The 15,231-nt window shown below is 36.3% G+C and overlaps 3 protein-coding genes across 4 annotated transcripts in view; 2 read left to right on the forward strand and 1 right to left on the reverse strand.

Annotated features, from left to right (window-relative positions):
* The window catches only part of LOC134804822 (uncharacterized), a 470,867-nt gene that overhangs the window by 449,374 nt on the left and 6,262 nt on the right, over positions 1-15,231 (reverse strand). The window contains exons 7-10 of one of the 2 annotated variants that reach the window (XM_063778081.1): positions 14,618-14,763; positions 11,352-11,423; positions 10,148-10,273; positions 9,697-9,917 (exon numbers count right to left, since the gene is read on the reverse strand). In XM_063778081.1, the coding sequence (XP_063634151.1) occupies positions 9,714-9,917; positions 10,148-10,273; positions 11,352-11,423; positions 14,618-14,763 (548 nt within the window). In that variant the 3' untranslated portion in view covers positions 9,697-9,713. Of the gene's footprint in view, positions 1-9,696; positions 9,918-10,147; positions 10,274-11,351; positions 11,424-14,617; positions 14,764-15,231 lie in introns of those variants that run through there. The other variant, XM_063778082.1, reaches the window with a different exon arrangement.
* The window catches only part of LOC134804792 (myotubularin-related protein 9), a 312,849-nt gene that overhangs the window by 215,615 nt on the left and 82,003 nt on the right, over positions 1-15,231 (forward strand). The window lies entirely within an intron of this gene.
* LOC134804796 (uncharacterized) lies at positions 877-9,719 on the forward strand. Its single transcript, XM_063778039.1, has 6 exons — positions 877-928; positions 1,014-1,099; positions 1,344-2,473; positions 4,038-4,204; positions 8,706-8,887; positions 9,579-9,719. The coding sequence occupies exons 2-6, from the start codon at positions 1,019-1,021 to the stop codon at positions 9,663-9,665; spliced, it is 1,647 nt and encodes a 548-aa protein (XP_063634109.1). The 5' UTR covers positions 877-928; positions 1,014-1,018; the 3' UTR covers positions 9,666-9,719.

Raw genomic sequence — 15,231 nt, forward strand, 5'->3', positions numbered from 1 at the left:
TATCTTAGCGTGATTATTTATCAACAGGAATTTACTATTTTACAAACAAATTATTGCAGTGGCAACATTGTCTTACTTTTTTTTGTCTTGAATTACGTTTTGCAGTATAGCAAACCAATCGGCCTACCGGGCGCCGATTAGTCGGCTCCCGTCCCAAGTCAGCTAGACGGCCAAATCTATATAGGTAGACAGTTAACACCTCTCCGCTGCACCAAAAATGCTATAAAATTTACGATGTCTGCTTATTAGCAATTGGTTACCTTCTTAACTTAGTCGGATTATCATAGATATTAACTTAGTCGGATTATCGTAGGTACATTAGACACAAGTGATACAATGAAAAAGCGCGCGTTAAATATCTAGGATTACGAGCAAGTGTGTTGAAAATATTTAATAACGTTCATTTGAATTTGATTTGTATTGTTTTACAGTTAGTATTTTCCATGTGTTGGTGGTTTCCACTCAGGAGCAAAATTTGTTTAAGGCCCTCCTCTTAAGAGTTCAGGTTCTTCTCTTACTCTCACTGTGCGTAACGTAAGTGTGAGCCAGATGGTTGTGCGTGCCCGGGATTTTTCGAATTTTAATTTTTTGTAAGTTTTAACAAATATAGTAAACTATGAGCTCAATCAAAAATAAATCGCTCATTTTTAGAAGCAATTTTCATGTTTAGCTTTTACGTGATAAAATTGTTACAACTGACAAGGTGCGTTTTAGACTAAGTATGTTTTTTTTATATCGAGCGAAAGTCAAGAAATCAGGTTTGGAATCGATGAAGTTACCGCTGGATCGGTTATCAATATTAGCGCGAGGGGTAAAACAACAACTTTGGCCCCTTGTAAAACGAGTGCTATATTAACAGACATTTATTGTTCTAGATCAAGAGACAAGCGTCAGGAGAAATTACCTGAGAAAGACTCAATAAAGCCAGGTGATTTGTAAAACGAGGTACAGATAGGTAATTACTTTCAACTATTTAATATTCTACTTCATAGAAGCACCTATCTTATTTCCAGATAAAATGAATTACAAACATGAAGCGGAAGAACAAATACAAGATGGCACAAATATAAAGATAATTCAAGATATAACAATACGGCCCGTAAGTATCAACCTATTGATTTTATAAAGCACCTACATGTTAAACTATATTAGTCACTATAAATTGATTAGTGTAGTAACCATAAATTAGAATAAGATTAAGAATAATATTTATTTGAAAAGAACCTTGTTAACAAATATCAATAGGTATCCTGTGGCCCCACACTAGGCTAAGCCTGTGACGTGGCAGCCGGATTCGCAATTCGTAGGCTTCGTCAAATTGCTCGAACACATTCTGTTTATAGACCAGCAAGACAGCAGTTCAAGAAAAAGATGCCACTACAGAAAAAAACAAATCAGACACTGCGAAAATAGCTAAACCAATAGGACGAATAAATAATAAGCAAGCTCAGAAAAAAAATAGTTTACTTCCTCAGCCGAACCCGAATATTTTAAGAAAGAACACAAATAATGTTACACCTCCCGTGAAAAGAAAGAATAATATTTCCAAAATAGACGCTATTAACAAAAAAGTTGAATCATCTTCCTTGCAAAGTACAAAAACTAACCCAATTACAAAAACAATGGAAAGTAAGTCGAAAAGAGACATAGCCGGCGCCATTACAATTTTTGAAAATAATCGAGAAAATACTGATTCTCCTGAAGCATATGATTTATTGAAAAATATTTATAGAGGTGGTGGGCCTTATAACAGATCAACAAAACAATTATTAGCAGTTGATTCTGTGCTTATACAGAAGAATATACTACTTCAGATTTCTCAGGAAAAATACCCGCCTGAATCCAGGTGTACAATGCCAGAGAAGACTAAATCTAAAATAAATCTGTTATCAAACAGTGTACCTGATCAAGATGCAAAACTTGTCCCCGAATTACTTAGCAGTCCACCCTTGCGCGAGAGTCCGTTGACTGATTATTCTAAAGATAGTGATAGAACTCAGCTCAAAAGGACTAAACTAACAGAAGTGCCTAATGGCTCCCAAAAAAATATTTTAATTTTCGGTAATCAAACCGGCGACAATAACTTCACCATATACGTTAAACAGAGCGATGTAAGAAATTTAAATCTTAACATAGAAGTCAAAAATGTATCCGACTCTATGATTGAAGCAAGTCATAATCATTGTGAAAAACCAACGACATCGGTCGTAAAAACTCCCGAGTCCGACTTCCAAGACTGTTCTAAGAACCGAGCTGAAGCCAAAATCTATCACGAAACACCAACTCTCACCGAGCCATGCCGTGCGCCACTCTCCTATGTGCCATTACAACCAAAAGCCAACGGCCAAGAAGGAGTTTGTCGATGTAATTGCTGTTCGTGGTCCGGAACAGAGGGTGCAGCACCCATTTATGTTGACAATAATAACTACTTTATATTGGTGCCCTCAGAAGATATAAACAAGCAATTATTAAGGTACCAGTATATTTACATTGTTTAATTATTAAGTATTATTATTTTTCGCCTTTTTCTTCATTTTTCACTGTATACGCTAGCATTATAGTATTTTTCTACTAGACGACAGTAATTCTTGAATTAAGATTTCTTACACCAAACTGCAATTGGGTATTTTTAATGTATGGGCTCCCAACTCAACTATAATATTCATTTCGATACATTTTAGTCAACTATAATGAAATTGACCAATCACAGCTCGCCGCGATCAAGAGGACGAAACAAAACCATAGCTCAAATTAATTATTTTAGGTTGTATAGTAGAAACAATTGCTTCATAAGTCAGAAACGCGCACGTGACACCCTTAATATAGCAACATCCATAGACTACGAAAACCACTTAGTGTTGCTTGTTAGTTCATAGGCTACGGTGGCCAAAATCAAGAAAACAACTGTCTAAAAATTGAATTTAGCGCGGAGCAAGTACCAGGGCCTCATGAGTTACGAGAAGGTGTCGTTGACCAACCCGCCGCCGTAGGGCGCGGGGCGCGGCGGCCGGGTCGCGTACCAGTATGAAGGTATCGCGGCTGCTCGCGAATCTTAGCTGTATACTTTTGGTTTGGTTTGTTTGTATGATTGTACTAGTTTAAAGTATTATTTTTGTTGACTAGTAGAAAAAGTATTGTATACAATAGTGATATAATCAAGCTTTTCAATCTCGTACCTTACTTAGGCAACTCAGCAAGCTTCGTTGCCTAAACACGGTACTCGACTGAAAAACTCTATATTATATCACGATTGTATAAAATACTAATTTCACATAGTTAGGGTACGGTGATAGGCTCAATATGTCAGTTTTGACACTGTCGGTGACTCATGGTGCGGGTACTAAACCCAAAGGGGCTTTAATAGCATGAAGGTTGATTAGACAGTGTTCATCATAATATGTACTTACAAGTAGGTACCTTCGCGTTAGTGGTGGACACAACAACTCATGACATCCAAAGTAGGGCTTACTACTTATCTAAAGTTGTGCCGGGTGGGCCCTGTACCGTACCATGAATCACTGACAGTGTCATAACTGACATATACGTTAACGTCTATACTTTCTGTACATCTCGCTCGCACTAATATGCGAGTACGAGCGAGATACATACAAAGTAAGTTTCGTTCTCGAGAGCGTTAATGTCAGTGCCAAACTGGTGGTAGCCACGCTGTAACAGGTGCAACAAGTTAAACTGTAGGCTGTACTCCTCAAATTGACCAACATTTGTATAGCGACTTTTTAAAATAGCTTGTGTTTTTTTTATGAATTCTGTTATGTTTAAAGCGTGACATGATGATAACTTAGGTACTTACATGAATTTGTATGAAAAATAGGAAGTCTAAAGCTGTCTGTCTGTACATCTGAAACAGATGATAAAGGCCTATTATTAAAGCTGTCTAAAGACTTCATAATTTATAAAGTATTTAGACAAAAGTTTAATCGTTTTAGGAATACAATTCATGTTTTAATTGTTTGCTCGTGTTACAGGGCCCACCCGGTATAATTAACTTATATACTACCTACCTACTTCACTTGCAGCTGCGCTTGCGCTTGCAATATGGAAACTAACCAAGAAACCAATCGTGAGATGCCCGATTGCGACGAGTTACCCAATGTTAAAAACCATATTACTGGTAAACTAGACGGCACTAAAAGTTCACCAACAGATACAAGCGACTTAAAAAAACATTTCGAAAGCAGTAAAGGTAAAATGATGGGTACAATGTACTCGGTACATATTATAATAATATATTAAGTCAAAACACATACGTTTAGAACTGAATACAGTTATAATAGTTAAATTCAAAATACATACTGTATCAAAATATATAAATTATTTGACATAAGTACCTAGTTGTAGAATCAATTATTCATAATAATTGTTAGTCCTTATAGTTTTTTGGTTATATGTTTCGAAATACTAAACTTGGTATATACCAAGCTATTAAATGGTATACCAATAATTACAATATTATATAATATCCTAAATTCATATTTGTCATATAAATCTTAACATACTCAGTACTTGTTAAGAAAAAGGGTCTAAATTGGATGTAAATTTTGATTAAGTAGGTACTTAATCTAAATTTACATTGTAAAATGCCAAGATTTAAATTGGGTACCGTCATTATAGCCAACTTTGCCACCAGGGGAAACTTTGCCCAAAACGACAATTTTAAACAAATTCGTTAATGTAGAAAAATTTAAAATACTTATGGCCACCCTGCTATTTTTAGTAGAAAATAGGTTGTATTTGTGACAAAACTGTATACTTACCAAACATTGACTTGGGACCAAGGCCTGTTCACTTCCTAAGAAAGTTATGTCCCCTTATAATTGCGCATGGGTGCAACTGAAGCTTCTATGTGTACTTTGGCCTCCTAGAAAAAGTTGCCAGTAATCAAAATAAAAACATTTTTCTACAGCAACATTGCTCCCAACTAAGATTAAAAATTTTCACGAATTTTTTACATTATTAATCATAAAACGGAACTTAAAACACTTAAAACTTAATTACACGCGATTAAGTTTTATAATGAATATTTGCTTCCAACTGTCTTTATCAATGTTCATAAAATATATGGAGGGTAGGTACGTCTACCCACCATAATAATAAAATATATTTGTCAATGACTCTGTCCAACTGCTGTGGTTAAAGTTCATAACGAAAATTTTATTTATTAAATCTTTAAATAATAAATACAACGTAGCGGTACTACCACTTAACACTCTGTAAGTCTGTACCTACATGGATTACAGCAATGCACATAGAAAATGTGCTAAATGCGGGGCAACGGCTGTTGAAGATACATATTTGAGTGAAATTCACAGCTTTAGGAGCTGGAAAGCGTATTAATTAACCGTGAAGAAATGTATGAATACAAGTTGGAAATCTGCGTAAAATGCCGTGTGTAAAGTGTAGTGTATCTGTGTGTGTAAAGTGTAATAGGTAGGCATTGCTAAAGTTATTTGTATTATACTGAAAACTTTGTGAATGCGCTTTATTAATGTCTATTTTTTATTAAGTTTAATTTTCAGTGTATATTTCTATATGTAATGCATTTTATTAATAAATAAAATAATACAATGTTATAAACATAAATATGCCTTTTATTTAAATCAATTGATAATACCACAAACAAGGGGTAATATTTGCATCTTTCATATATTTCGTGATATGAAGATAACAAATATGTTTATCAACAGAATTACTACCTACCAATATCCGCCAGGCTAAACCGGTTGTCAACTTTAGTTCTTGGTACACAACGACGGCGCCACTAGTATAAACGTATAAACGGTTGGGGACATTTTTTTGTATGGAGTTACCGTTCTTCTCCTAGTGAGTATTATATTCTTTGCTTGGGACACAACTTGGCACAAGTTGACTTGGGAATTTTCAGCGAGTGGTCAAATATAGGGTATATTTCGGCGGACAAAAAATTGTTGAAAAATGAATGCAAGTAGAAAATAATTGAGAACCCTTTGACAAATAAACTTGGTCAAGCAGATCTTGTCAGTAGAAAAAGGCGGCAAATTTGTAAAAATGTAGGCGCGAAGGGATATCGTCTCATAGAAAATTAGAATTTCGCGCCTTTTTCTACTGACAAGATTTGCTTGACCATCTATATTTCCGCGTTTCAGTTGTAAAACAGAAAGCATAGATTATGTCCATTGAGGTTTAATCTAAAAACGCCTAAAGACACAAAAGTTTTGGCGGTGGGCAATGTAATCCGGTAATATACAGACCTATGGATGCCAACATTGCCCACCACCAAAAACGGCTTAGGGTTGTCACTTTTGACTAATTTACCCAACTTCGCAAGTAAAAGAAGGTTATGTTTGTACACTAAAGTAAGTTTATAAATATATACTGTATTTAATTGGTCTTATTATCCTTTATTTAGATGTTTTATCCCTTTAACGCATGAAAAATACAGCAAAACTCATATGTTAGGCCATTAAACTATTGTAACAGGTTTTCTCTAAAGTGACAACCCTAGCCTTTGTAAAATGCTTAAGGTGAGTTTTGTATGGAAAAGGCCAAAAACGGGTAGGCAACATTGCCCACCAAATTTATTCAAAAGTTTTTACACTTATCGCCAAGTTATTAACAGGGAACGATAGGATTGCCCAAAACCTTTAAGTGATTCTTAGACATCATCATCATACGAGCTGTATTTGACCACCAAATTGACGTGGGCAATGTTGGCGCAAACCCCGGATATCCTTGACCGCCCTCTAAAACGCCAAACATTGGGTAAAAACATGATTTAGATTTTTGCTTCAATTAAACTGATGCGTTTGATCACTATGGACGTGCTGAGCAAAAAAAGTCATATGATATGATATATTTTTTTTTGAGAAATACGTGTTTAAAAAAAAAACGGGCAAAGTTGGCTATGACGGTATGGCTTCTGGCGTCTTCGTCAGAGTTCAACCTAACACGCTGCTTCTCGCTTCGCTCGTCGTCGCACCCATTTTTTTGTTTCAGCTTACAGACAATTATTAATACGTTTTATATTGTTTATTCAGAATCTTGAAAATTACAAAATGTACCTACCTTCATTCAAGACCCAAAGTTAGGTGCGACGATGAGCGTGTTAGATTCAAGTGTGATCAGGAACAAAAGATAAAAGTTATTATTAAAATATTAATTAAATGGGGACTTTGGCTACCCAAAGGTGGGTAGGGTCAAAGAAGGAACAGTGACTCGGAAAAAAATAGCCAGGTACAGTAAGCTCACTCAATCGAATTCCAATATGAAAAGAGGCTATTTGCTTTGATTTGCTTCCTTGCTAATACAACGGAAACATTCAGTAATCGAACAAATTCAAATGGACGAGCAATGGTTAAATTATTTTAACATTTATAGGTGCTACTGTGTATAGCGATATTTGGGCGACTGAGCCACTGTTTGCATTGGCAAACAGTTGGCAAACAATGGCCCAGACGCCCAAATATCGTAATACTCTCATGGCTCCTCTACACGATGGGCCAGCGCCGGCCACTCCAATAGGGACGCATTTATGCATTAGAGGGAGCAAAGTGATATTGCTATCTCATTCTACCGCATGGCTGTGTCCCTTGGAGTGGCCGGCGCTGGCCCATCGTGTAGAGGAGCTATCAAATGGTTCAACAGCCACTTTTTCCGCCTTGACCCTACTCAAATAAGTGTGTAAGAAGTTAAGTTTCTACGAAGATAATACTTAGTCTTAGTAATATACTAGCGACCCGCCCCGGATTCGCACGGGTTACACAAAACCGTAACTAATTATACACCTAAACCTTCTTCAAGAATCACTCTATTGATACGTGAAAACAGCATGAAAATCCGTTCAGTAGTTTCTGAGTTTATCGAAAACATACATACCACATACACACAAACAGACAGACGCGACGGAAACTTTGTTTTATAAAGTGTAGTGATAGTGATATTTCGATCACTACTTATGTAAAAAAAAACCGGGCAAGTGCGAGTCGGTCTCGCGCACGAAGGGTTCCGTACCATAATGCAAAAAACGGCAAAAAAAAACGGTCACCCATCCAAGTACTGACCTCGCCCGACGTTGCTTAACTTCGGTCAAAAGTCACGTTTGTTGTATGGGAGCCCCACTTAAATCTTTATTTTATTCTGTTTTTAGTATTTGTTGTTATAGCGGCAACTGAAATACATCATCTGTGAAAATTTCAACTGTCTAGCTATCACGGTTCGTGAGATACAGCCTGGTGACAGACGGACGGACGGACGGACAGACGGACGGACGGACGGACGGACAGCGGAGTCTTAGTAATAGGGTCCCGTTTTACCATTTGGGTACGGAACCCTAACAAGCGTATGGATTATAATTGTTATTAGATACTATTTCAAATGAATACGCTCAATATGTAGGTAATAACTTCTTTTTTCTCTAATATATTCTTTCTGAAGTTATACCTACATTTTGAGCTTATTCATTTGAAGCGTATGCATTATAATACCCATAATCGTAAGCATTTCCGAGAATATTGGAAACGTAGGTAAGTACTTTATGAATTCTGAATGTTATAGGTACCTTATAACCGTTATGTATTACCTACTTATTCTGAATTTATACATTTCAAGCGTATGTACTTTGATTTTATATATTATACATGTACCCAAAATAAAACATGGTCATGTGTAGGCTGATAACCAATCATCTTCGGATAACGGGTGCATTGTAGGTGAAGATTTGGATAAATGTGACTGCTGTGACTGTGGGCAAAGTTTGTATCTCGAGGTCCCTGTCGGTGACAAAGAACAAGCCACTTGTCGTGACTGTGTTACCAAACAACACGCACTCGTCAATAAGAATGACACAAAACTCAAAGAAGCCTCCACACAAACTGACTGGAGTGGTATAGTGGTAAGATTACCTATATCGCTTTATTACACTTTAGTAGAAGTATTACATTAGTTAGGTACTTAAATTATATTATTTTTTGTCACTGCTGTTCTGAAACGTCCTTAGTCCTTAACATACTTAATTTTAATAACGTTTAGAAAAACCTATAAATGTCTATAGACATAGACATAGACCTATTAGATATAGCTGGTCCAGCAAATCTTGTCAGTAAAAAAAGGCGCGAAATTCAAATTTTCTATGGGACGATATCCCTTCGCGCCTACATTTTTCAAATTTGCCGCCTTTTTCTACTGACAGGATCTGCTTGACCAAGTATATATTACTTCGTAAGGGCGAGCACTACGAATGGGGCCGATACAAGGGGTGTGAAAATCACATTTAGTCACACCAGCGCGCTCAGTCGGGAGACTCGGGAGCCACTAATAGGAATTACCGGTATTTTTAATTTGCTAATTACTGAACTGAAGAACTGAACACAAAAACATTTTATGATTGATTTGATGTACCTTATTGAGGACGTCTTATGATTGATGGATGGATGATGGTGCCATACGCGAACACATGAGTTATCTAAAAGCTCTAAAAGTGACAGCGGACAAATAGTATTGGACAAAGTTATTGCATAATTTATATTTTTTTATGTTGTGCCTTGTCGTCGTTTGTTTTACCCCCACTATGCACTTTGTTGCAGCTGGAAGTCCGACCTCTAGAAAACGGGAGCTACGAATTCCACATACCATCGTTAAAAGTTCTCAAAATGGCTGACTCTTTATACTAAAGAGGACTTCAAATCAAACCGCTGTGATAAATTTACATATATTAAATATTAATTTATTAGCACAACTTTACTGTACAAAACAAATAATAATCTAAGAAATATATTTGTATTGACTCTACATGCCGTGTCTGCCATCAGAGCGTCGTACTCCTTAAGTTTTCGAGACATAATGTTCCTTACTTTCCGTTTCAAATACTTGATCTGCAAATCTCTCAGGTGTTTTATATTTTCCGGCCTCATTTCTGCCATTACCTTTAAAAGCAATAAGTTTTATCAAAACAAATTGGTAGGCGTTATTTATCACTGATTGTACTTTTCTTAAAACAGTCTAGTCGTACTACTTATCAAAACATATCGATCGAGTTCTAGTTAGTTGTAAGCCTACGTTGTTTTAAAACAGGCACCACCAGTTCGATTACACCATAAACTAAATCTCTACAGGATTAGATAAGACCGGTCCTTATTAAGAAGTATTTACTCACGTGGGCAGAGACCCCGGCCATCGCCTCAGGGTCGATGTTCGCTAGGGCCGAGCCCTCCACCTCGGCCAGCAGCAGCCCCAAGCGCGACACGTCTCTGGCGCTCCAGCTGTACGATTTCCCCAGCGCCTATGAAAATTTAAGCAGCAATCTTTGAGAAAGCGTTTGTAGTAATTACTTTGCCGATTGTTTATAAATAGCAGTAATTTCTACATCTACTTGTACTACTGTATACTTATTGCTACCGTATACTGTACTTGTATTTTCTTGTTTTTTTTTTAAATATTTTGCAAATTTAAGTTTTCAATTCTAGATGAATTCTAGATTGGTAACAAATCAAATTATTTTTATCAAATATTTATTTTTATAATATTAGTTACACCAATATACAGCGTAGAAATAATTATGGGCCCTGGAGGGAAAGTACCTTAAAACCTTAAGTTAGCTCATTTTAATTAAAGGAAATATTCTCTTGTACTTTAGAAAGAAACAATTATAAACTGAAATAGATGTCATATGTATAGGTATACATATGTGTTAAAGAAAAATTGACGCAGCCCTCCAGTGCTGAAGGCCGGATTTTTTCTTTAGTAGGTATATGACATCTATATCAGTTTATATCCAGAGATACACGGAAAGAAAGGAAGTAATAGAACACGCAATGAACCAGCGACTCGCGTAACTTTTGCGGAAGGACCCCTCTGACATACTCGTACTTTAACTTGAGGAGTTGTTTAATTACCTATATAAGTATCTTCTGTAAAACTTCCGACATACTATTATGGTCGAATAAAATATATTTTCACGCCACTGTTCGGAAATGTGGCAATAGATGGTCTAAAACCAAGCTGGAAAGTAGGCAATAGCTGTAGCACCTGAACCACCACTACTACAATGTTTCATAGTTATCATCATCTGTCATTGGTGATGGTTCGCTACAGCAATGAGTATCATTTAAAACATAAAAATCAATAAAAGGTTTTTTTTGGCGCAACTTTTTCCTTCAAAAATAAAATTAGGTTATTTTATAGGACCAATTTCTTGTTTAAAAAAAAGAAATGTCAAAAACCATTCAACAATTTTTCACTAACGTGTCGGCCCTCAAACTCACTCGTCCATCTTTTAGCGGTTTTTCGTCCTCCTACAATGTACTATTGTAAAGGTAAACTTAATTGTATTAATATAATGTAATAAACATATTAGGTACCTGAGTTCTAGTCATCATGTTCAAGTAGAATCGCTTTTGGAGGGGGTCACAAGCTCGTATGTGATAAAACACCTTAAATCGGTAGATCCTATTAGTGTTTTATATACAGCAAATGGTACATCTGTGGGTTTACACTGAGGCAAAAGTGACGCATTAACAGCAACGTCATACATAAAATAAATACATTTACAGCGGTCAAATCTTATTATGATTATGTACATATTACTTGAAATAATATAATGTAGAAGTAAAATCTGGTGACCTAGCGGTAAGAACGTGCGACTTTCAATCCGTAAGTCGCGGGTTCAAACTTCGGCTCGTACGGGAGTTTTTCGGAACTTATGTACGAAATATCATTTGATATTTACCAGCTTTTCGGTGAAGGAAAACATCGTGAGGAAACAGGACTAACCCCAATAAGGTCTAGTTTACCCTCTAGGTTGGAAGGTCAGATGGCAGTCGCTTTCGTAAAGACTAGTGCCTACGCCAATTCTCGGGATTAGTTGCCGGGCGGACCCTGGCTCCCATGAGCCGTCGCCAAATGCCAGGATAACTCGAGGAAGATGATGATGACTTAATTGTTACTTGAATGTTCATGAATCATGTCAAATTTCATGTTACATATTTTTGACCGGAGCGTAGCGAAGGTCTACGTTTCGACTGGAGCATTTTGCTTTTGTATGTCCGGATGTTCTCCTCTACAGGTCGTAATTCTTAACCGAATCTCGTGAAATTTTGTGACTGGATTCTATGTCTAAATAATTTTTTTTTGTCCGTCCGGTTTTTTTATTTTTTTTTAAATGGCGGAGTTGTGATAGCTCGCGCCTAAACAAATAGTGGTATCGGTACCATACGAGTGTTTTCTTTTTGAGATATGTTTATAGATTAAATGGCCAAAAATTCAGAAAATTTATTTCGCTGGTTTCGAAGGTATGGAGATATTTAATTTTAACTAATTTTAATTTGAGAAGGAGTACCTAAATTTCGTCAACACATCTAAGAACTATTTGGCTCAGTTTGTAAACGTTCGCTTTTTCTGTTTGCACAGAGGGTCTGGGTTCGATCCCCAGTAATTGTATGCTGGGATATTATTATAACTTTTTGTATTTTTTTACACATACATTTCGTATTGTTTTTTTTTTAATTTACTATATTTAAAACTCTTAGCACCATGTTATTTAAAGCTCTGCTCGCGAGGTCTACAGCTCACAGAGCCACTAGTAATAGTTTTATGTCTTTTACAAGTTGTTGTTTAACCGCTCGTGCTAATATTGATACCCGAGCAAGCGAAAGATGCCTAAATTGAACCACGAGCGTAGCGAGTGGTTCGAAAAATGGAATCTTGAGCGTTGCGAGGGTTTCAAAGCACGAGGGTTAAACAAAATTTGTCCCCGAGTGAAACACAAAATGTTTCACCACACCAACCCGAAGCAAATATTAAATGTAAAATATCAAACAAAATCAAACCTAATCAAATCCAAATGAATGTTATTAAATATTTATCATCCAAAATCATCATTTAAAAGTCAATTGTACCAGCAAACATAAGAAAACAACTCAAAATTTGCATTTGATTACTTTGCCTCACAAGTGAATAAAATGCAACTTTGCTATCAGTTTTTGAAGTGCAAAGTAAGCCTTTCTTCCGAGCTGGTGTGGTGAAAAATGTTTTTTAGAATAATGTTAATATAATTTTTAATTAAGAATAAGAGTCATCGATTGTATGGCGGCGGTTAGGTTCGTGTGACTCTTACTTAAGTAGTTAGGTAGGTATTATTTAGATATATATACAGGGCGAAATCGGGGTCGTGATTCAAACCTATTGTACTTAACTCGGTAAATTAATGCGATGTTAGGTATAAAGTTAATTTTTAACTAATTGCAGCTATCCATTAATTAATCAGCAATTTAAGTATCCCAGTTGAAAACACAAATTATGGTTACCTTACAATTAATGTTAAAACCTATTTAATAAACAACTGATTAGACGAGTAAGAAATGTCAACCGTCACTGTTATGACAAAGTCAAAACTTTAAAATAAATAAAATCGTTCAAGGATTGTGCATTGAGTTCATTAATTCTGGCAATTCTAAAGATAATTAAGCAGAAAAATGCCCGCGGCATATCCGTTTTCAAATGTTGAGCGGTCTGACATGGTAATGTTTTATTACCAAGCACGTCGTACTACCACTGCTCGGATTTATTTATTTATTTACTGCGAGAAGTGCCGGAACATTACTTGCATAACTTACACTATCAAAACGATGGTGCTTCGGCTCATTTTGAACACCGAGTAGGTACGCAATTACCTCGATGAACAGTTCCCGGGACGTTGGATTGGCCGCGGCGAACCCGTGGCATGGCCTCCTCGTAGTCCCGACCTGACGCCCTTGGATTTTTTTCTCTGGGGCGAAATCAAAAGATTGGTGTATGAACAAGAGACAACACTATCCTTCGATAGTTCGATAGCTTCGTCAGCGAGTTATTGGAGCATTTGAAAGTGTGAAAATGAATCACTTTGCTCTGGGCAGATTAAAAGATAACCTAAGGCGACGAGCCGAATTGTGTCGACAGCAAAACGGATCACACTTTGAGCAGCTCTTGAAGTAGGTATGTTTAAGTTTTGGTCGTATTTGTTAAAAGCTTGTGGAGTCTCCGTCCCAGTGCTTGTAATATTATTTTAATAAATTCTTTAAATTATTTTTTTTACTTTTTAATTGCTTTTACACTGAATGTAAAACCGAAGATAAGTGTTATCAATTAATTATCGTAAGTTACCACTACTTTCTTTACTAGATGTTTGTCTTGTCAAGTCTGTACAGGTTGACCATGACTTATAAGAAATTATTTTGTATTAAATTTTTGTATGTACGAAAAAGATACAAATTAATGCACTCTAATCTACAGTGTTGTATTCCTAATTAAGTGGCAAGTCTTATTTTTCTTTCTTGCTACACGACCCCGATTTCACCCTGTATAATGTATGTGTATTGTGTAAGTAATTTTCATTTTAATGTTAAAACTAAAATTTCCGCAAATGGGTTATCGTTACCAAGGAGAATTTAAAATGGTATAATTGACTATAAGAGAGGCCCCATTACTAGCGTCTCCTGAGCGTCGGCGTCCAGTCTACTGGATGTTGCTCGACGCAACGTTGACGCAACTGGGTGCCTAATAGCCAAATGTCAATCGTTTGCTCCGTAGCGAACGATACGGTAATCTCTTTATCACACTAATGAGAAGGAAACTTTTACCCTTCTTTTACCTGGTGTTCCAACTTAAGGTATTCGGCGCCATCCAATTTCCTCATAAAAGTCATCGGCACTCCACATAGTAGGTTATTCATGTTATTTAAAGATGCTATTTTACGCCAATTCGGGTTAATTTTGATATATTTACTTGCCACAACGCCTACCTAAAAATACTAAGTATTTAGCTATAACTATTAAATTAATAATTTATAAAACCCCCTACGCTATATGCCGAAAAATAACATTGATGCCAGAAATGCCTTACATCATTTTGTAAAAGAGCTTATACTCGTACTCTTCAAACAGCTGGGTCGATTTCTATCAAACATAGCTAAGAACCACCGGAATACAAGAGGCCGGGAAACAAGGGCTTGCCGGCCGAATAGGTTCAAACGTTGTGAGATAATGAGATTACATACTTTACACACTTGCAATAAAATGTACTATTTCTTTATTCTAAGGGCAATCAATAGGGGATATTACTGCAATGTTCTGCCGACAGAGTGCAGCACTACCGACTCAGTAAATTCATAGACTAACTTATACATACTGTGCCTTAAACTGTTTTTCGACAAGTTTTCACAGACAATAAAATATGACATTGATGCATCAAGGCGGTTTGTTAACA

Source organism: Cydia splendana, chromosome Z, assembly GCF_910591565.1.
Source record: "Cydia splendana chromosome Z, ilCydSple1.2, whole genome shotgun sequence".
Classification (NCBI taxonomy): domain Eukaryota; kingdom Metazoa; phylum Arthropoda; class Insecta; order Lepidoptera; family Tortricidae; genus Cydia; species Cydia splendana.

Bases quoted from the DNA above. Each gene is read 5' to 3' on its own strand.
- LOC134804796 (XM_063778039.1), top strand. From the start codon at position 1,019: ATGAATTACAAACATGAAGCGGAAGAACAAATACAAGATGGCACAAAT. The intron at 2,474-4,037 runs GTACCAGTATAT...CTTCACTTGCAG, and splicing joins ATAAACAAGCAATTATTAAG to CTGCGCTTGCGCTTGCAATA. The intron at 8,888-9,578 runs GTAAGATTACCT...ACTTTGTTGCAG, and splicing joins CTGACTGGAGTGGTATAGTG to CTGGAAGTCCGACCTCTAGA.